This window comes from Callospermophilus lateralis, chromosome 10 (assembly GCF_048772815.1).
Source record: "Callospermophilus lateralis isolate mCalLat2 chromosome 10, mCalLat2.hap1, whole genome shotgun sequence".
Taxonomy (NCBI): Eukaryota; Metazoa; Chordata; class Mammalia; order Rodentia; family Sciuridae; genus Callospermophilus; species Callospermophilus lateralis.
In genome coordinates this window covers 131,847,330-131,868,794 of record NC_135314.1, presented here as the reverse complement: position 1 = coordinate 131,868,794, position 21,465 = coordinate 131,847,330, and the positions used below count along the sequence as shown (strand labels likewise).

General features: G+C 47.1%; 1 protein-coding gene across 1 annotated transcript in view; it reads left to right on the top strand.

The window, feature by feature from the left end:
* Bsn (bassoon presynaptic cytomatrix protein) overlaps window positions 1-21,465 on the top strand; it is a 98,077-nt gene that overhangs the window by 58,813 nt on the left and 17,799 nt on the right. The window contains exons 4-5 of the mRNA XM_076868342.2: window positions 1,157-1,550; window positions 16,260-17,144. Of these exons, the coding sequence (XP_076724457.2) occupies window positions 1,157-1,550; window positions 16,260-17,144 (1,279 nt within the window). The remainder of the gene's footprint in view (window positions 1-1,156; window positions 1,551-16,259; window positions 17,145-21,465) is intronic.

Sequence of the window (21,465 nt, the reverse complement as noted above, 5' to 3'; positions counted from 1 at the left end):
TTCCAGGGTTCCTAGCTGGTGGCAAAGATGGCTCAGAGAGTTTAGGCTCAAACTCTTAATGTTTTACCAAGAATGCTATTGGTTGATGAAAGGAATTTTCAATGGATACTTAGTGTTTCTTTTTTCCAGAAGAGTCTTATTAGACTGAGGATATATTTCTCCAGTCCTGGTTTCTTGTAAGGGAAGAAGGACTTCAGAGGATCTTGGGGTGGGCCTACCCATGTGGGCTTCTCATCTTCCCTCTGAAATGGCTTGTCACAGGGTGTTCTACCAGTTAGCTTCTGTGTCTTTTTGGTGAGCAGATGGTCTTCACATACTGAATCTTTTCTACCAAACTCCTCAGGGACTGGGGCCACTGGGGCAAAAGGGGTTAGGACAAGCTCCTCCACAGGCAGCCACAGCTAGGCCACTTTAGTGCCTCTAAGAAAGTCTGTCCTGGCTCCTGGGTGCCAGCAGCTGCTCAAATGAATACAGCACAATGTAATATGCAAGGTCTCAGGAAAAATAGAAAGTATTGCCTTTGACTTTTTGTGCTCAGCCTCATTTAAATTGGAAAAGAGGAAAATTGGCAGAAATGAATGTAAGTTGGGTCAAAGCAGAAGGAATATAGGAGTTCCTCATGAAAGTACTCAACTGTACTAGCTCCTTTGCAGCTGGGCCAAGTTGAAATGGACATGGGTATTAGGTACATTGAGCCTCCCTCAGTGGTTTTTCAAGGGCTGGATCTCAAACCCCACCCAGCCTTGCACCAGTGGGAAAATATTTCATCCTGTTTTGATAGACTTGGTCTGGCATCAGGCTTGCTGGAGAGCTCTTTCAAAGTTCCTTTGAAAACAGACAAACCAGGGTGTTGGCATCAACTTGGAGCATCTTAAAAATGCAGACCTTACCCTAGACTCACTGAATCAGAATCTGGTCTTTATCAGGAGATAAAATGGGGCACTCATGATTCTGCCATGTGGCCTGGTGCTAAGGGTTCAAGTGAGAGATGCTTGTCAAGTCTCAGTACAGGGTACAGCAAATGGTGGCTGTGATGATATCACTGGGCAGAAGAAGGGTGGTGATGGGTATTGGCGGGTTCACTAACTTGGTAAATGCCTCTGCAGGTTGCTTCTCTAAGGATTGTCTCTAACAATTATTTTCAATGTTATTTCAGTGTTTCCCGGAGACTGGATCCCAAGGAGCCCCTGGGTAGCCAGAGAGCAGCTTCCCCAACCCCAAAGCAAGCTTCTGCTACTACTTCTGGCCATGAGAGCCCCCGGGAAACAAAGTCACAAGAGGTTGATGGTCCCAGCAGGACGCTGCAGGTAGACAGCAGGACGCAGAGATCCGGGCGGTCCCCCTCAGTGTCACCGGACAGAGGCAGCACCCCTACATCACCCTACTCCGTCCCCCAGATTGCCCCCCTTCCCAGCAGCACCTTGTGCCCTATATGCAAGACCTCGGACCTCACGTCGACCCCCAGCCAGCCAAACTTCAACACCTGCACCCAGTGTCACAACAAGGTCTGCAACCAGTGTGGGTTCAACCCTAACCCTCATCTCACCCAGGTAACCACTGCGCCGGCTCCCCACCTAGCCACATCTCATTATGATGCCTTCCCTGATTCCCTTCCTCTCTTTCGCCAACTGTCTTTTCCTGGTTATTTCCCTCAGCATCAGCATATTTGTTCTCCTGACTGGCGAGGGGTGGTCCTGGCTCCAAGATGTGGCAGCAGAGAACAAAACCTGGTCCTATATCTTATGAGGGATGTCTACACCCTGAAAGTGTGAGCAGAGTCCTAGAGTATAAGATGCTTTCTTATTTAGTCCAAGTTCAGTCTGTAAAAATGCCCTTGGAAAAGACCAAAGACCGTCTTATGGGCAACTTCATCCAGTGGTTGCTCATTTGGAAAAGGCTATGAGCAGCTGGAGAACCCAAAGAGAGGCAATAGTCCTGGCCCTGGGCCTGCTTTTCTCCTTAACAGCAGGCCTGGAGGTGGATGCTGATGAGGGGAGCCAGCTTTTAAGGGAGGCAGGAAACTGCCTTCCAGCTGGGCTCTGGGAAGCTCCTCCTCTGGACTTCAGTTCCAATTATCAGGGAGCCTGAGGTAGTAGAGCAAATACCCATTCCCAGAGTGGAAATGAAGGCTGGAGGGGACAAGCCTTCACAAAGGATTTCATTGTACTCTCACCAAGAGGTTACTGTAGGATCTTTTCTGAGAGTTTGGCCTCTTTTTTTTTTTTTCCCCCTGGAGGACTCTAGGTCCACAGCCTTATCCTTGCTTTGTTCAGGACTCTGCATTGCTGTAGGATGCCTTGCAAATCCCTTGGAAACTCTCATTCATGATTTGGGGGCTTGGGTGCTCCAATGTATCAACTGAGCTGGGGCCATCCCTTTGAAATGAACTGAGTAGGTTTGCTGGCTTCCTATCAATTCTCTGATGTAACCCATAGAAGTCTCTGATTTTCCTGCAAGTCTTTGCCCTTGGACAGGATAGAGAGTGGCTAACTGCAGGCATCTCTGGGATTCTCAGCAACTGGAACCATTTGGACCATGTGAGAGGGGGGGCTGAGTGAGAATAATTGTTCACAGGTCAGGCTCTATATATGTCATGAGGTGCTGTGGGTGTGGGATGTGTGGTTTGTGAGAGAGAAGTGCGAGGTTCCAAGGAAGGAGCTGTTGGTGTGGGGAGATGATTCAGTACATTTGGAGTTGCTCCTGGAGTATGGAGGCTTCCTGAGGAGGCGTGCTTGTTCGTGATTATTGCATCTGTGATTAGAAACAGGCCCATCCCTGCAGTGATAAGTTAGGTAAGTGTTTGCTGTTCAGTATTGAGAACAATGTGATTAAGGCTAACGAAGCTCACCTGTGTGTTCCCACCAGCAAGAAGCCAGAAGCACATGTTCTCACAGAAACAGGGAGGCTTGGCAGGTGACCCATGACCCTGTGAGGAACCCCTCCTTGTGCTGGCCTCACCCCTCTGTGTTCCAGATACCCTGAGATGCTCACTTGTGCCACAGCCCCTGATGGAGTGGGTGGAGTTCAAGAGAGAGCCAAACAGGGTGGCACAAATCTCCTGGTGAGCATCCCAGCCCTTACCATACCACAGCCTGTGTCTCCAGGCCCCCCCAAACCCAGCACCTTCAGTGAGGTGGGAAGGGAGCCAACTTTTGGCTGTGCCTGGAAAAACAGCTGAGTAGGAGGACCTTGGAGATACTCAGTCCATCTGTCTTGTTGTACTGGGAGGAAACCAAGACTCACGGCCAGGAGAAAAAGAGTGCTCCAACTTACTTCAGATTCACAGTTCTCAGTCAAGTAATTCAAGCAAATCCTGGGCTGGACAAATGAAATCGTTCTTTACTGTGAGATTTCTTAAGGCTTTAGCATCCTCAGGGACTTTAGAAGAGCTCCATAACACAGCTAAAGTTGGCAACTGTTCCCAGACTTGTTTTCACAGAGCCTATTAGGGGCTGCTCTTCCATGGCACTTAGTTTAGGAAATGCTGACTTAGTTCATTCTTCATGTTCACACCTGGTAGATGCCCTATTCTGTCATGGTCTCCAGGCACACTTTTATGTTTCCAGAGTTGGCTTTCAGTGGTGTTCCTGTCAAGGAAAACTCTGCTTGCACATTTTCCTGAGGCACAGCAAAGTATAATTTGCAAGGCAGTGAAGTTGCCCTTTATCTGCTAAGAGCAGACTTAGCTCCCTCGTCATGTGATGAGAAAACAAATTTGCAGGTTTTGCTCACATACATGCTGTTAGATCTGTCCTGGGCATTATATCTATTTTGGACACTTTAACTTGATATTATGTCAACCAAGAAGGCTTTTCTAGGATTGCCCTGGTGTCTCTGGACTCAGCTTTCATCTGGCCTGAGGTTCTGTGCATGTGTAAGGGATTGGTTCTGAAGTTAGGTGCACCTGGGTGGCAGGGGATCAGAGCGAACAGCTTTTTCAAGAAATCAACTACATCACCCACTTTGAAATTACTTTCTAGGAGGGCCCAACTGGAGTAGAAAAGGGTAGGGCACTGCCAGCTCCAGCACACAGGCACCGCAGATGCTAGCCATAGGGGTGCATCATGGAGACCCTATCTGGGGTGGGGAGTGTTCCTAGAACTGCTAGTATGCGAATGCTAAGCCCTAGTCGAGGAGACCTAGCAGCTTGGGTTCTTTGTCCAGCAGGATACTTTGCTTTCCACTGTATAGAGGAAGATACCTAGCAGTTCCAAGGAGAAATGAGAGCCATACAAGTGGCATGGAGGGTTTCACAACCTTTCTGAGACCACTAATGAAGTTCCTTTTGGGTCTTTGGATATGTGACCATGGAAAATGGAGTGTTTCTTATATGTGTTACAAGCAAAGACTCACTCGCTAGTGTGTGACTCATATTGCTGCATAGATCAGGAGTAGGATAGAACTATTTTGTAAGACCTGGGGATGTAGCTCAGTGATAGAGCACTTGCCTTCCAAGTGCTGGATTCTATCACCAGTGCTGGGGAAAAAAAAATGAGTACATAATTTAAAGAACTGTTGTGTGAATTGCTTGTATGGAGATCAGTGAGTAGAATGCAGGGCAAGAACTTGGCACTACTAGGCAGTGGTCACCATGACTCAGCGTTCTTATATCTCATAGCAGCTGTCAGGGTCTTGTTACTTTAGGAGGTACTATAGAAACAGGAGACCAAGTATGGAGATGAGAACTACCTACAGGTAAACAGCCAATCCGGCTAAAAGCAGTATCGACAGCCTGGAATTACTGTTTTCCTGGCCTGTAGGCCCAAGCTGCTTCTGTCAGCTCGAAGGCTGTTGGTTGGCTGCTATACTCTTACAGACATGATGCTCACTATTGTGTCTGTGCCAAGATTGGCAGGTTCTTGAACCTCTGCAGAGAGGAGGAGGTCTGCCATGTATTTTGATGGGTTTCTGAGTGAACAAAGCACATTAAGACTAATGTGCTAAGTTTGTGGCTCAGCGGTGGAGCACTCACCTCACACGTACATAGCCCTGAATTTGATCCTCAGCACCACATAAAAATAAATAAATAAAATAGAGGTATTGTGTCTAACTACAACTGAAAAATAAATGTAAAAAAAAAAAAAAAAGACTTCATGGTAGCCAGGTGTGGTGATGCATACCTATAATCTCAGCTACTGGGAAGCCTGAGGCAAGAGGATCCCAAGTTCCAGGCCTGCCTTGGCAACTTAGTGAGATCTTATCTCAAAATAAAAAATAAAAAGGACTGGGGTTATATCTCAGTGGTAGAGTGCCCCTGGGTTCAATCCCTAGTACTCCCTCCCCACACACAAAGACTGCATAGAAATTGGGAAAGGAGCTCAGAGTATGCTCCCTATTTACAGCCAAAGGAACTTCAAGTCTTAGGAAGTCTTGGCTTATTCTGGATCATTCTGGAGCAAAAGAGCTGGCAATCCAGAATCAATGGCTCCAGTTTTCTTTCATGTTCTCCCATCCATGGCCCACTGTCACTCAGGCTGAGGCTGGTCTGTAACTAATGGAGCTGAGCCAGCCATTTTTCTTGGTGGAACCTGTGTCTTTCTGGATTTCTCCAGTTCTGGTAGCTCAGGCAGGTAAATAATTTCACCTCTTTGAAACCACGCAGCAAAAGACTAGGGAGTTTCTTTTGGGAATCTGCACATTTCTTATCACTCACAAGAGATCTCCCTCTGACATCAGGAGGCCAGAGGTGTTATTATTCAGTGCCCACTGATAAGGAAGAAGCAGGCAAAGTTCTCCTATTCTGTTCCTCATGTGGGGTTTGAGCAAGTACTTGTATTCCTGAATGTCAGAATTCTCTGAAGGAAAAAACAGAAGTCAAAGGACTGGCCTCAGTAGCTTTGCTGATGCCCTTTGCCAGTTCAGGCCTGCTAGTCCACTTCTCCAGTCTTCAGAGAATTATATTTGGGCCAGCCACTCCTTTTTGCACCAGGAAGTAGGCTCTTGCTGCTGTTGTCAGGACTCTATTCTGGTAGCTGGGGGTAGGAGATAAGGCGTGGGCAAACACCAGCTGGGCAGAGGATGGGAAGGCGAGGTGAGGTAGGTAGTGGGCTGGGAGTGAGCTGCAGGAGACTGTGAGCAGAGACCTGGGGTTAGCACAGCCCACTTCTGTTGGCCTCAGAGCCTCCTGTCTCAGAGCCACCCACAGCACATCCCAGTATGGGACTCCTAGATGAGTCTGTTCTTGCCCTCAGAGCAGCAACCAAGGAATGAGTACTGTGCAAAGATATGGCTGCTTGTATATCTAGGCTGAATCCTCTCAGAGCACTACCTGAAGGGGGCCCACAGTCTGTATCTGGGAGACTCATGCTTTGCCCCAGTGGCAGGCAGCATCCCCAACCTGCCAGGTCCAGCAGTCCATCTGTTCCCATGCCTCTTGCTCTAGTCAGACTTACAAGCCCCTCTAAGAAAACTACTAAAGTCTTCCCTAACCTGTTCCAAGGTTTGGACTCCACTGAGACCACGCCAGGGATGTTTAACCCACCGTGCTTCCTACCTCTACCCTCATGGTAAGCCTCCAGCAGAGGCAATTATCCAAGCTGAGTGGTATGGAGAAAGAAGAGAGCCAACACATGGCTATGTGCCTTTCTCTCTACTGCCAGCAACCTACTCCTTTCCAGCAAGGGACAGTGTACCAGATGGCCTGGGGGTGGTGCTTTGAGTTCATCACAGATTTCCTCTGCCCCTTCCTGGCCACACTGCTACTTGGGCCACTGAAGATTGAGGAGCAGGTGTTAGAAGGATGTGGGACCTGCAGTGTGTTGAGGAGAGACAAATTTCTCCTTCTCCTTATCTTCCCAGGAGGAGGTATCTGTACTTGTACCCAACCTTCCCTTCCCTTCCCCCAAATAAAATGGGAGTGGATCTCCAGGTGGCAGGCCCTTCAGGAAGCTTTTGACCCACTTTATGTCTAATCTTTAGGCAGTTTGCCTTAGAGTAGCCACTTTGACCCAAACAAATTTTCAGTCAATAGGGAAATGCCCTCAAAACCTCAGCTAGCTCTGAGACAGCCATCCTTGCTGCTAGTTCACGCCCTTATATGTGTCCCCAGGTTGACTATGTTTCCAAGAGACAGGACCGTGGGCTATTTGCTTAAACTACTATCAGGTAAGGCTAGAGCCACTGGGAATATGTGAAAAAGACAACTATGCTGGAGTAGTTTGGTGAGTAGAACCATCAGGCATGAAACTCTGCTTTGTAGCTGTAAAAGAGGCTATACATTCAAATGAGAATGAATGTGGAATTAATTCAGAACAAAAAATATGAAAGTTTATTCCTAAAGCTCTTGTTTTTATATGTGAGAGCAAAGGAAAGACAATGAAAAGGGAATGAAGATGGTAGAGAAATAAGTAAATAAAGTATGGGTAGAAAGAAAAGGAAGAAGGCACAAGAGGGAAAAGGCAGTATAGGGAGGTGAGAGAGAAAAAGCCAGAGGCAGAAGGAAACATAGGATAAGAAAATCTTAGTAAAGCAACCATTTGGGGGCTAGTAACATTTTTTTTTTAAGATGGACACAATACCTTTATTTTATTTTATTTATGTAGTGCTGAGGATCGAAACCAGTGCCTCACAGGCTGGTAACCTCTTGGTTTTGTTATTTCTTCTGTCCAGCCTTTCGCCTACTTGTACCTCCCTCCACAAATGCCTTTTGAGTTCTTTTGATCAGCCAGGAAATGTCTTGACACAGGAGAAATAGGCAGAAGTGAAGCAGACATGCTGCTCAACTGTGTGGAAACTTCAGGCCAATGCAGGAGGCAGCCCTTCCACCAGTAACCATATAAGTGAACACACAGCCAGGCCTGGGGAGGTCTAAGAGGGGGTGAGTTGGTGCAATACTGAGAGGAGACTCTTGGGTGTTTCTCCAAGGACGAGCCATTAGACTGTAGAGCCAGGTCTAGGACAGCTGAGATGCCATAAGCCAGAACCAGAGGACATGCAGATTCTTCTGGATCTGCTGAGGTCTCCAGATGCCATCTCAAGGGTTTTGAAAAGTGGCAGTAAAAAGATCAAATGTGTATTTAAAATCACCACTCTGATGGGACCTTCAAATAGCCAAAATAATCTTTAAAAAGAACAAAGTTAAAGGACTCACACATCCTGATTCAAAACTTACTACAAAGCTATAGTAATCAAGAGTGTGATACTGACATAAAGACAGACCTACAGGGCTGGGGTTGTGGCTCAGTGGTAGAGCACTTGCCTGGTACATGTGAGGCACTGGGTTTGATCCTTAGCACCACATAAAAAATAAATAAATAAATAAAGGTATTGTGTCCGCCCACAACTAAAAAAACAAACAAACAAACAAACAACAACAACAAAAAAAACAGACATATAAATCAATGGAATACACTATAGATTATAGAAATAAGCCTCATATATATGATCAAATGATTTTGACATGAGTATCATGATCTTTCAACAGGGAAACACAAAAGGCTCTGGAAAAGCTGGATACCCACAAGCAAAAGAATAAAATTTGGCCCTTACTTTATACCAACTATATATAAAAATTCCAAATGAACCAAAAATCTAAACATAAGAGCTGAACTAAAAGTTCTTCGAAGAAAACATAGGGAAAAACTTTATGACATTGGATTGTGCATGGATTTCTTGGATATGACATCAAAGGAACAGGCAATAAAAGAAAAATAGACAAATAGAACTTTGTAAAAAGCTTTTTTAAATTTATTTTTTGGTTGTAGTTGGATACAGTACCTTCATTTTATTTATTTATTTTTATGTGGTGCTAAGGATCGAACCCAGGTCCTCGCACGTGCTAGGCGAGCATTCTGCCACTGAGTCACAACTCCAGCACAGGACTCTGTGAAAATTTAAAATGTTTGTGTATCAGAAGTAGAAAAGAGGCTGGGCGGGACTGGGGTTGCGGCTTAGTGGTAGAGCGCTTGCCTTGCATGTGTGAGGCACTGGGTTTGATCCTCAGCACCACATAAAAATAAATAAATAAAATAAAAGTATATCCATCTACAACTAAAAAAAAGAGAGGCAAGGCATGGTGGTGCACACCTGTAATCCTAGTGGCTTGGGAGGCTGAAGCAGGAGGATTATGAATTCAAAGCCAGCCTCAGCAACTTAGTGAGGCCCTAAGCAACTCAGTGAGACCTGTCTCTAAATAAAATACAAAACAGGGGGGCTGGGGTTGTGGCTCAGTGGTAGAACGCTCACCTAACATGTGTGAGGCACTGGGTTCAATCCTCAGCACCACATAAAAAAATAAATAAAAGCAAAACAAAGGTATTGTGTCCATCTACAACTAAAAAAAAAAATTTAAGAATTCAAAAAAGGTCTAGGGATGTGGTTCAGTGGTTAAGTGCCCCTGGGTTCAATTCCCAGTACCCCCACCCAAAAAAAGTAGAAAGGAAACCCACAGATTGGGAGAGAATGTTTGTAAATTATATATCTAATAAAGGATTTATATCCAGAATAAAGAGAGAGGTCCTATAATTCAGCAACAAAGATACCAGGAGCTCATCAGAAGAGCTCTCAATGCCTTGCTGGTAAAACAACACAGTATAATCAGGTGGACTTTCCCCCCACCCCCAACATCAAATTATTAAAAAAAAATTTTTAAACCTACAGAGAAGTTGAAAATATTATACAAGGAATACCCACAAATATACCACATCCATATATAGTTAACTCATTACTCTCTTGGTTTTATCATATCCTCTGTCTCCATTTTATCTTTTTGTTGAATTTTGAAGTATTTTTTAGATATCAGTATACTTCCCACCAACTACTTCAATAAGCATATCACATTAACTAGAGTTCAGTTTTCATTTAAGGTTGTTTTTTAGATAAATCTTGCATATAATGAAATGTACAGAGCTTAAATATACCATTCAGTGAGTTTTGAGAAGGTAATCAGGTGGGTCAGCCCTATTGAGGGTTGTGGGTCATCTGTAGTAACAATGTGAGTAGGTTCAGTGGAAGCCTGGGAGAAAAAGGCCAAGGACTTTTGAGAAGGAGAGGCCAGAAGGAAGGGGTCTGGAGGGAAACAGAAGCCAAGAGGGGAAAAGGGCAGGGTAGGATAGCATAGCTAAGTGTTCCCAGAATTTTAAAGAGAGGTTGAGGTAAGTCCAGGCAGTGTAGCCTCTGGATAGCGGGACTAGGCACCAAGAGGAGCATGTATGGGGAAGGTGTGGGGAAGTTGGCTGATCCTGAACAGGGTGTATTACTTGGCATAGTGGAGAGGCTGGGTGAGAGCAGAGTAGGATTTGAGGAATATGGGGAGGTGGAGAGGCAGATGTGACCAGAGACCAATGAATGGATGAAGAGGCTCCCTTTATGGAATTCCAGGCCAATGAAGCCTTCCAGACTCATGGAACAATTAGGTTTCACCCCACTGCACAATTCCTAGCCTCAGAGATGGGGCAGGTTTCTAAGGTCTCCCTCAGGACCCTGGATTGACACAGGCCATGCCCAGCTAGTATAGCTCTGGATGAATGTGTCCCCGCCCTTTAAGAAGGTTACTTGTGGTGCTTGCTACATGTCTGAGATCAGGCAGCTGATAGGTAAAGCAAATTATTTGTGAGGTGAGACAGAAGGTACAGGGTGATGTGTCCAGGGCTTTGGGAGTTTGAGGGTCCAGTCATTCCCTCTGGCCTGCCCTAGTTTTCAGGGGCCACAGGGGATGGTTGGGGTGGGGGGGTGTATTCTGTTGAGACCTGGCCAATGACTCATAGCCCAGAAGGACATGGAATCATACTGGCCAGCAGAGCTCTCCCAGGAGCCTCTGGATTAGGCACCAGCAGGGAAGGTTCCTTTATGAGCTGTTTCTGCGATGTTTCAACTTGTACCAAAATGGAAAACATGAATGCGGCATCAAGTGTGATGTCAGTGCTGAGTGATCTGACACACTGAATGCCTGCTCTCCCAGGGAGGGCTGGGGCTCAGAGGTAAGCTGCTGTTCTTCACAAGAAGGAAGGCTGAGTGATGTATATCAGCAATACTCCTTCCTTGCTGGTAGGAGCAGGAGGGAGGGAGTGGGAAAATAACCTGTTACTGTTGGGGCTTTCAGAATTTTCTAGTAGCCTTCTGACAGTGAAAAAGACTCTACCCTGGGAGCATCCTGTCCAGATATGGCAAGTGAAGCTGAATCCCACTGTCTGAAGCTGCTAGTGTCCCTGCCAGGAGGGAAGATATAGAATCCTTCCCAGTACTGCGTCTACTCTCCTCCCTGCCTCAAAGCCTAATGGAAAGAACAGAAGGGAGTGACCACTGCAGAAATTACTCATGGCTGCTCATTCATCTTCAGGTTTACAGAGGCCCTGGCCTGGTCCCTAACTTCTGGTCCATTGGTGGACTCCTTAGCTGACCTTCTGTGTATTAAATAGTTTGACTGAGGGGGCTGGAGTTGTGACTCAGTGGTAGAGCACTCTCCTAGCATGTGCGAGGCTCTGGGTTCGATCCTCAGCACCACATATAAATAGAGGTATTGTGTGCAATTACAACTAAAAAATAAATAAATTTAAAAAGTAGTTTGACTGAGGGAGCAACTGGGAATAAGAAAGACTCTTCTCCAGGAGAAAGTTCTCTCAGGGCCACAGAGCCCACGGACCCAGCCTTTCCAAACTCCAGAAGGCTCTTGGCAGAGTGGGCAGGGACACTACTTAAGTAGGGCCACATAAGTCACATTCACATGGCTTCTGCTTCTTCTGCCTCCTAGGACACCTCTTGACCCTGTATATCACACAGAGCTTTCCCATCCTTATTGCCACCCAGGCCCCTACTGGACTAACCCTAGTCCTCCATTAAGGTTCCTGCCAGCCCACTGAGGTGGTGGGATAGGAACAAGACTCTGACTTCCCAAGGGCAGTTCATTCTTCTTATCTATATGTGTGTCTGTGTGTGTGTTCATGTGCACACACAGATAAGCAGAATGAACTATCCTTGGGAAGTTTTTTCTTCTTTTTGGTGGTACTGGCATTAAACCAAGGGTACTTTATCACTGAGCTACACCCCCAGCCCTTTTTATTTTAAATTTTGAGACAGGGACTCACTAAAAGTTGTCAAGGCCAGCTTCAAATTTGCAATCCTGCTGGCATGATAACAGCTACTGTCTGTGAGAGCCATCCACATCAGTATAGCTCAGGAAAATACCCCTAGCTCCACCTCTGGGTCCTGGGAAATTAGGCATAAGGCCCACAAAGCTTCTGGCCAAGTACCACATCAGGACAGCAGAACCCTAAGAGGTTTTTTTGTTATGCTGGTTAGTCCCTCTGATTGGAGAGACAGCCAGCTTGGAAGGTGCCTAGGAGCCACAGGATGTCTCACTGTATAAAACTAAGGAAGACTGTAACTGTTACTGGTCCCAAGGCCAGGGAAATCTGCCATAGGACTGTCCATTTATATACCCAGCCTGCATATCATCTCTCTATCCCCCTAGCATGGGGATAAGGGACCTTGAAATAAGGAAAAAGAGACTGATGGTGGGCCCCTTCCAGTAAACTCCTAGGGACTCATAGGGGAAACCAAGAAAGGGAGGTCATGTGAGTTCAGAGAGCTCCCTCAGCCAATGTCCTCCTCAGGAGGGCTTGTGTGCTGGGCCTGTCTGCCTGGGCCTGAGCCTGAGAAGGGCTGGGGGAGGACATAGTCAAGGCTCCTTACCGTCTGGAAGAGGTTGGATAGAAATAGCTGTGCCCATCTGGGAGATGAGTCACTGAGGGGCGTTGCAGCCATTTCTCAAAGAGCTTCTATTTTAGGTGAGATGCCTGTGACACAACCTAGGTGATGGGGGTTGGGGGTGGGGGATTGCTGGGGAAAGAAAGTTTCTAGTGATAAGTCTGAGAGTTTTAGCACATACCTTTGTTCAGCCCTGTCCATGACCCAAGGGAGAGTCACCCCAAAGTCTCAAGACAAGGAGACTTACCTCCCAGGTCCCCTTCCTTAGGAAGTCTTGCCTTATGTCATGCTGCAGCCCCCAGGTGCATTACAGAAATGGGACCTTGGGTGTGGCTGAGCACCCACTGCAGGAACCGAGTTTTTGGCTGCTACCCTGGGCCAGAGGCTGAGGGAAAATAACCCTCCCAGAGTTCCTCTCAAGATAAGCAGAGGGACTAGAGATGTAGCTCAGTGGCAGAGAGCATACTTAGTATGCACAAGGCTGTGCACGTGTGTGCACTCATCCAAGCACACACACACACACACACACACACACACACACACACAGAGAGAGAGAGAGAGAGAGAGAGAGAGAGAGAGAGAGAGAAGCAGAGTGGACTGTACTTAGAAAGTCCCCTCCCTTTTTTTTAGTAGTGGAGATTGAACCTGAGGATACTTTACCTCTGAACTACACCCTCTAGCCCCCATTCTTTTTTAAATATATTTTTAGTTGTAGATGAACACAATAGTTTTATTTATTTTTATGTAGTGCTGAGGATTGAACCCAGTGCCTCACATGTGCAAGGCAAGTGCTCTACCACTGAGCTACAGCCCAAGTCCCTATCCTAGCTCTTCTTATTTTATATTTTGACTCAAAATCTTCCTAAAAATTGCCAAAGTTGACTTTAAACTTACAATCCTCCTGCCTCAGCCTTCCAAGTAGCTGGAATTATAGGCCTGATGGGAACTCGAATTTTTTTAAAAAATTATTTTTATTTTTAGTTGTTGATGGACCTTTATTTTTTTTCATTTATTTATATGTGGTGCTGAGACTTGAACCCAATGCCTCACACACGTCACGCAAGTGCTGTACCACTGAGCCACAACCCCAGCCCAGGAACTCGAACTTTGATGGGAGCAATCCTTTCTTCATGCAGAATGAATTTTCTAGAGGGGTCTTTAGACTGGCTTCTGGGGACTGAAATGTTTTATCCGTGGCTTTCTCTGCCCCAACATAGTCAAAATATTCTTGAGTCCTAAAAAGCACAGGGTGAGTTAGCAGTTACCAGCTGGAAATTTGCTTCCCATCCCAATGTTCTTAGAGTTTCTAAAACCAGGCTTGGTCTTTGGGAGGCTCTGATAGTGCTTTCAGGTGCAACTTGTAGACCCCTGACTTGGCCTACATGAAGCCAAGTGGCCTTTAGGAGAGGTGGGACTGCAAAATGCCCAGTCGGGGGACCAAGAGCTGTCAGGGCTGTCCAGGTCAATCTATTCAGCAGCAACACTTGCTGGCCTGGTAGCCACAAGAGCATGTTACTAAGTCATCTCAGCCCTTGTTTTTCTCTACTTTGAGGACAAAATGAGAGAATGCCTGTGATCATGCTGTCTATGGTGCTTAACACTAGGGGATGTTCTCCAGAGTGCAGCTCTTAGGTGCTTCTTCTGGACTGTTGGGCAGAATGCCTGAGCCCAGACTCCCCACCTGGCAAGTCAACCCAGAGCAGCAGCAGCAGCAGCATAGCAGCCCTAGGGCCTAGTGGCAGAAAGCAGGGCTGGAGCACACCTGAGAGTAAACAGAAGGGGCCTTCTCTCCCAAAGACAGGACTGGATTTGTGTGTGTGTGGTGACTGCTACTAGGGCGCATTCAGATTCAGAACGTTTGGCTGCAACTACAGACAGGGGAACATCCTTGGCTTCCAGCTTCAGCTCGTCAAGGCACCAAATCTGGTGGCTTTAGCCCTGTGGGAGCTGTGCTCCATATCATTAAATTGTCAGGCTTAATCCCACAAGTAAGCCTCTCTGGGATGAGCCCTGGTCTGAAACACACACTATGTTCAGGCCTGAGAGCACCTGTCCACTCAAGCTCAAGGGCTGGTTTGGGGGATAGGAGATACCCAGTAAACAAATTAGTAGATAATTTAGGGAAAAAAGGAAGTACTGTGAAGAAAAAAGTTGGGTGATGTGATGGAGAATGCCTGGGGTGTATTCTAGATTGTGTGGCCATAGGAGAAAGTGATAAGGAAGTAATGCATGATCTGAGAGACCTACACAGTGAGCTGAGCCAAAGGCTCAGAAATGAGCAGCTCCAAGGACCATTTGGCAAAGCAGGGGGCCCAGTGGGTCTCCAAGGGGAAATGAAGAGAAAAAAGGCCAGAGAGAAGGAAGGGCTAGGGAGGCCAATGGGGCCATGGTAAAGAGATTCTGCAATATAATGAGAAACCGTTTAGAGGGGTATGCTCTGATTTACAAGTAGATTTGTTGGAGAGGGGGAAAAAATAGTATTAGCTCATGTAACTAAGTCCAAGTGTAGACTTAAGGGAAGTAAATAAAGTCATCAGATCAGCTCCTTTCTCCTTTTCTTGACTTCACCCACAGTCTGTTGATTTAATTCTTAGTATGTCTCTTTACTTTGGGAGATAAAGCTGTGACCACTCCAAGTCTACATCTTCTGACTAGTAATACAAAAAGAAAAAAGCTCCTCTCCCTTGTTGTTTATTTACCACATTGGTGATATGGAAGGCTCTGATTGGTCCTGGTGGTAAATCACATGTCTTTGCTTATACTGGCTCATGGCAAAGGGAAACTACATGTTTAGAAACATGTGTTATTATCTTGGAGGCAGAAATCATCCAATTTTCTTTAAAATTTTGTCTTTCTGGGGCTGGGAGTATAGCTTAGTTGTAGAGCACTTGCCTAGACCCTGAGTTCAATCCCCATCCACACACACACATTCATCTTCCTTAAGAAAAACAAAAGTTTTATTTTATTTTTACTTAGTCACTTAATATCACATTACTTTTCCGTACTTATTCTACTCTCCAGATTTTGCATTATTTATCTGTCTTCTCCAGGACAGGAACCATGGTTTCTTTCTAATCCCCTGTGCCCCCCTCTCTTACCTATCACTCTCCTCTTACTCATTTTGCAAACTTTTATCAAATACCTATTGTGCACCAGGCACTGCCCTAGACCATGCCTTCCCTCCTAGTTTATATTTTAAAAGGTCACTCTGACCGCTGTAATGGAATGGCCAGAAGGAGAGTGACCCATTCAAAGCTACTGGGACCTCCCTTCCACAGGAGGATGGTGGTAGCCTGGATTGGTGAGTTGGGACTTAGAGATGGAATGCTGTACACACAAATCTGAGTTACAACTGCTGGGCAACAGGGAGGACTCTGGAGCAGAAGGGTGGCAGGCAGAGGGTTGATGGTTGATGGTAGGATGGGAAGGGTTGGACTACTTCTGCTCTGCCACTGTGCCTGGCAGCAACTAAAGGGCAGGGACTACCTCCGCCCTATCCCCTGGCAGCCCAAACACACCTGAGTGCTAAGAACCAAGCAAATGGGGACTGCACTGACCTGGGCCATGAGAACCACAGATTCTGATCACAATGCTGACTGTGCTGCTTCTCTTCTCAGGTGAAGGAGTGGCTCTGTCTGAACTGTCAGATGCAGAGGGCTCTGGGAATGGACATGACCACTGCACCTCGCTCCAAAAGCCAGCAGCAGCTACACTCTCCAGCGCTGTCTCCTGCCCATTCTCCAGCCAAACAGCCACTGGGGAAGCCAGAACAAGAGAAATCTCGTGGCCCTGGGGGATCACAGCCTGGCCTCCACCAGGTTGAGACAGCCAGGGCCACCTCAGCACCGGGGCCTGCCCAAGCAGCTTCCTCTTCAGAGGTGGGGAGGGTGTCTCCTCAGCCCCCTCTCCCCACCAAGCCTTCTACAGCTGAGCCCAGGCCATCTGCAGGAGAGGCTCTGGCCAAAAGTGCCACAACAGTGCCCTCTGGGCTTGGTGCTGGTGAGCAGACCCAGGAGGGCCTCACTGGGAAGCTCTTTGGGCTTGGTGCATCACTGCTGACCCAGGCAAGCACCCTCATGTCTGTGCAGCCCGAGGCTGACCCCCAGAGCCAGCCTTCTCCCAGTAAGGGACCACCCAAGATTGTTTTCAGTGATGCCAGCAAGGAGGCTGGCCCAAGACCCCCAGGCTCATGGCCTGGGCCTGGGCCAGCACCCGGAGCCAAAACTGAGCCTGGGGCTAGAGCAAGTCCTGGATCTGGGCCTGGAGCCCTGGTGAAAACTGGGGGAACAACCAGTCCAAAGCATGGCAGAGCAGAACATCAGGCAGCATCCAAAGCTACTGCCAAGCCAAAGACCACGCCGAAGGAAAAGGCCACCTGCCCACTGTGCCAAGCTGAGCTCAATGTGGGCAGCAAGGGCCCAGCCAACTATAACACCTGCACCACCTGCAAGCTCCAGGTGTGCAACCTGTGTGGCTTCAACCCAACGCCCCACCTGGTAGAGGTAAGAGGTCTGAGTCAAGCATGCTCCCTTGAGCTTTGTTGAGGACAAAGTCCTGAGGCAATGGGGAACGTGGGAACCAGAGGAGTGTAGAGATCTGAGTTTACAGCAGTTGTGGGACTGGCTCTAACAGCTAATGCTGAAGAGGGGCTATACTCCCTTTCCAGCCCCTGCCTCAGGCCTTAATACTTTTACTCAGGGAACTAACTGGCATAGTGAATGAGGATAATGGTGCCTATTCCCTCTGACTGGCTGACCAGTGCTCTGTGCTGGCCTTCCTATTTCCAGCTACCGTGAGCATTGCCTGATGAAAAAAGACAATCTTCCCTGCTTAGGGGAACCTTTCCTTCCCAGAAAGAACCTGAGATCCCATCCTGCCCTTCATCTGTGACCCTCACAAGAGAAGGGGGTTGAAGGCCCATGGGATAGAGGATTATACTCTATGTCCAGGATTGGGCTGCAAGCTTTTTCTTAATGAGGAAGACCATGTCCCACTGCCCAGGCTCCAGCTCAGCCAGCTGATATCCACACTAGATCCTTTCTTCTGAGGTCATGGGTATGAATGTATACTTGTCAAAGCCATACTTTGGTTCACATATTTTTCCCTGACTGGGCCTGGGCTCTCCTAGGTCAGTATAGGATGCTTGTGAGGATGCTTACATTTCTTACCAAAGTTTGAATAAGAGCTGACACTGGGGACAGTCTCTCTGCAGCATCTGCTGCAAGGAAGGGTACTTAGCACTGTGCAGACTAATTGGCCCAGTGTTAGGTTCAGTGTTGTTGGGAAGTTTGGAATTCAGCCTGGACAGGTACCCCTCAGATGGACCATCCTAGGCCTGGAGGCTGCTTCTGTTCCTCCCCTAACCCCATTACCCACTCATCTTTGCCTAGGCTGCCCATATGAATCTCACAATGGTTGCCTTTGGAATAGCTGGGTGTGTTCTCTTGAGGTTTATAATTGACTCATCTTGGCAGGTGATATGTGTCTTGAGAGGAGATTATTGAGTCAAAGCTCATGAATCCTGCAATGTGGACAGCTACCTAAGCCCTGTGTGCTCTTGAACTGAGTCAGGCATGGCTGATTGTGGAACAGTGGGTAAGAGTACAAACAATCACTGGCCCAGAATGGGATAAGAAAAGAGAGCATGGTGTTGCCATGGTCTCTCTACTAACTTATTCCAATTTCCCTTGAGCTAGGCCTCCATGGGGCCCATGTAAGCTATCCAATATGACTAGGAAGACTACTTTTGGCCTCCACAAACCTTATTTTCCAACATGTAGGAATAGCTAAGCCTGAGCAAGATAAGTGACCTCTTCATGTGATGCCCACTTAGACCTCTGGCCCCATACTGCTACCTCTCTGAGCTCTAGGTCCAGTGGCTCACTGGAAGACAGCTTGCCTGGCTGGTAGAGCAGGAAAGTGTTTACCTAGGGGCTTACCACAGAGCCAATGGAATCCCAGCTGACTGTTTTGCTCAGATACCTCCAACCACAAGCTCATTGCTGGTCAGGTATCCTGATGGGCTCCTGAGCTGGCCTGGCCTAGAAGATCCTTGTCCCCAAGAGACTTCTCAGTCCATTGTTTTCTCATTAAACAGGATGTGCACTGAGAGAAGGGAAAACTGCTTCTGTCCAGGAGTGTAAATGTTCCTGGCAGCTCCTTTTGGCAGCCCCTGGGATAAGCCACTGGCAGTGCCGAATCAGTTGAAACAAAAGTATTTTAGTCACATGCTGACTCTAGATGATTCTGGATTCTGATCTAGGTTTCTCATTAGCTGCTTGCTTCTGGCCTTCTTGGCCCCAGAACTTCTCTTCTCATTGGCCAGCACTGCCCCCAACCCCCTTCCAGGTTCCTATTTCTCCATGTTCCTGCCCCATTTCTACCTCCTTGACCAGGATTGCCTCTGCAGGGTCTGGTGGGAACATGGACCTGAAAGCAAAACTGATTGATGTCCTTGTCCTTACTCCTCCCCAAGTCAAGTCCTCTGTTTTCCCTACCTGCTGTTCCTAACATCCTGTCTTGGGAGTGAGGTGGTAGGGCCAGTGGGTTCTTCTCCAGTTCCTATGGGTTGGTGTGCTATGGCTGTTTGTCCAGACACCTTGCTTGGCCAAGGCCAGCCCTCAGTCTCAGAGTGACTGTTCTGTGTCTCTGTGCACAGTGTGAGGCAAAGGGACAAGTATCTGCATATAGGCTGGGTGCTTGAAGGAGAGACAGACCAGGAGAGTCCCACTCACAGCTCCCCACATACCTAATAGATCTGCTGGGGCTCCACCTGTGGTCAGAGCCAACCCTCAGGGCCAACAGTTTAGGAATTTTCCTCACCATCTCTGAGCTATAAAAATCTTTTTTCTTCTTTCTAGATAAGAAGTCCAGAGCATTAATAGAAGAGGCAGTAAAATTGGACCCCTTTTCCCTTTGAAATTTCCTCTGAAAAATACCATAGTGCTATTTAGTGACTCATTTCATAATTAAGAGTTGTTGATTCCAACTTTTTAAAACCTATTTATCTTTTTGAAGGATAATAGTACCCTCTGGCTTAATTTTTAATTGATTTTCCGTTCAAAATAGTTGTGTAGAGAAATTAGAGGAATTAGAATTGTTACAGTAATGCTGCTAGGTTTTTTTTTTTTTTTTTTAATCTTATTGTTGCTGAAATTCCAGTAGCATCCTTGAGAAGCTGGGCCTATATGAGCAAAAGGTCTGGTATTTGTCCTGTGTGAGGCTGGGCTGGACTTAGGAGCTGAGGCTACAACAGGGACATCAAGCATGAGACCAGCATCTCCCTCTTCTCCTGGTCCACCTCAGGCTGCCTCTGGAGTGGTGATCTTAGGGGCCCTTTTCCCCTCCATGTGGAATGGGGGCAGTAATGTTCCTCTTAGGTTTCTATGAACAATTTAAAATGCTCTACCTCCAATGCTCACTCAGACCCTGATATTAACAGCCCTTGAGCCAAGAGACTGGAACCGAAGTCTTCAGTCTCCATAGAGTCTCCATGAGTGGAAGGAAAAGTTCACACAAGCCCCTCATTATCTGTGTGGGAATGGATACTATGGCCAAGGCAAGCTCTTAGTCCCATAAGGGACACCACACAAGGAATTAGCACATTTAGTACTAAGGCATGAAGGAAACTCAGCCCAGCCACAAGAGCACACACTAGGATTGCCAGGAAGGATTCCTCTTATGGAAGGCAGAGGATAAAAAAGGAAGAGCTTATGCATGTCCAGGAACAGGGAGAAAGGCATGCACATATGTCCATGTCACAGAGTCAAGGGAGGAACAGCAACACTGGTGATGGCCATGCCTGTGACCCATTGTCCAAGTCTTTACCTCTGAGCATTTTTTTCTCTGGGGTTCTCATTCATTGCCCTCCCTGGCAGTGGAGCTAAGGGTGTGCAGGGCCGGGCACCTTGGGAGTTATGGTGTCACCATAACCCGACTAGCACACAGACCAGATCCACAAATGAGGAGAGTGTGTGGACTATGGGTTCATTTGGATGATGGTAGACAGGGCAGCTCCCCACCCCTATCTCCCCACAAGGACACACTAGTTAGTTATTCAAGAAGGTCTCACACACTTGTGGGATGCCCTACCAATTGTCTCAGTCAACTCACTTCTCCTTCTTTACCCTAAACAGTGATACTCTGAGCTACTGAGCTACATTTGATACATAAACACCTACATCTCCTCCCACCTTGAAGTTATGATTGTCCTTGGGGGGGTTTGTACCTTCCTATACCAGGATGGGCTGGAGAGAGGGCAGTAAGACAGAAGTTGTCATCAGAGCTTCCATTGTCCATCCTCTGCCCACTTGCCAAAGGGGCTAAGTAAAGAGGCAAACAAGTAGCTAATGCCCCAGGGCTGGGGCTGGATAGAGCTCTTTAAAGAATATGAAAATTTGTATAGTGAATGAATGAACAAATGAGGAAATTAAAACTGAAATGAGGGAATTATTAAGTGAACAAGTGAGTAGAACAAAGGAATGAATGATCAGAGGTAGAGGTGGAGCTCACTGGGGTGGAGAGAGGTGATAATAGAGTGAATAAGGGAATTGAGACCTCAGCAACTGTATTACATTCTCCAGATTTGACTTGACCTGCTTCCACCCATCCCCAGTCCCCAGAAGACTTGGGCCTGTGTCAGATCTTCCCTGGCTCTACCCCTACTAGCCTCAATGCCTTGTATACTTCTCCCACTCCCAGAGGACTGGGGTAGGGTCTCCAGCAGCCAGGTCAAGTGTTTATTTTTAGCCCTTCCTTCACACATCTTCTCCTGCCAGCCCTCTCTTTCTCACTGCTTGCTATAGTAGAGCCAGGAGCAAGAGA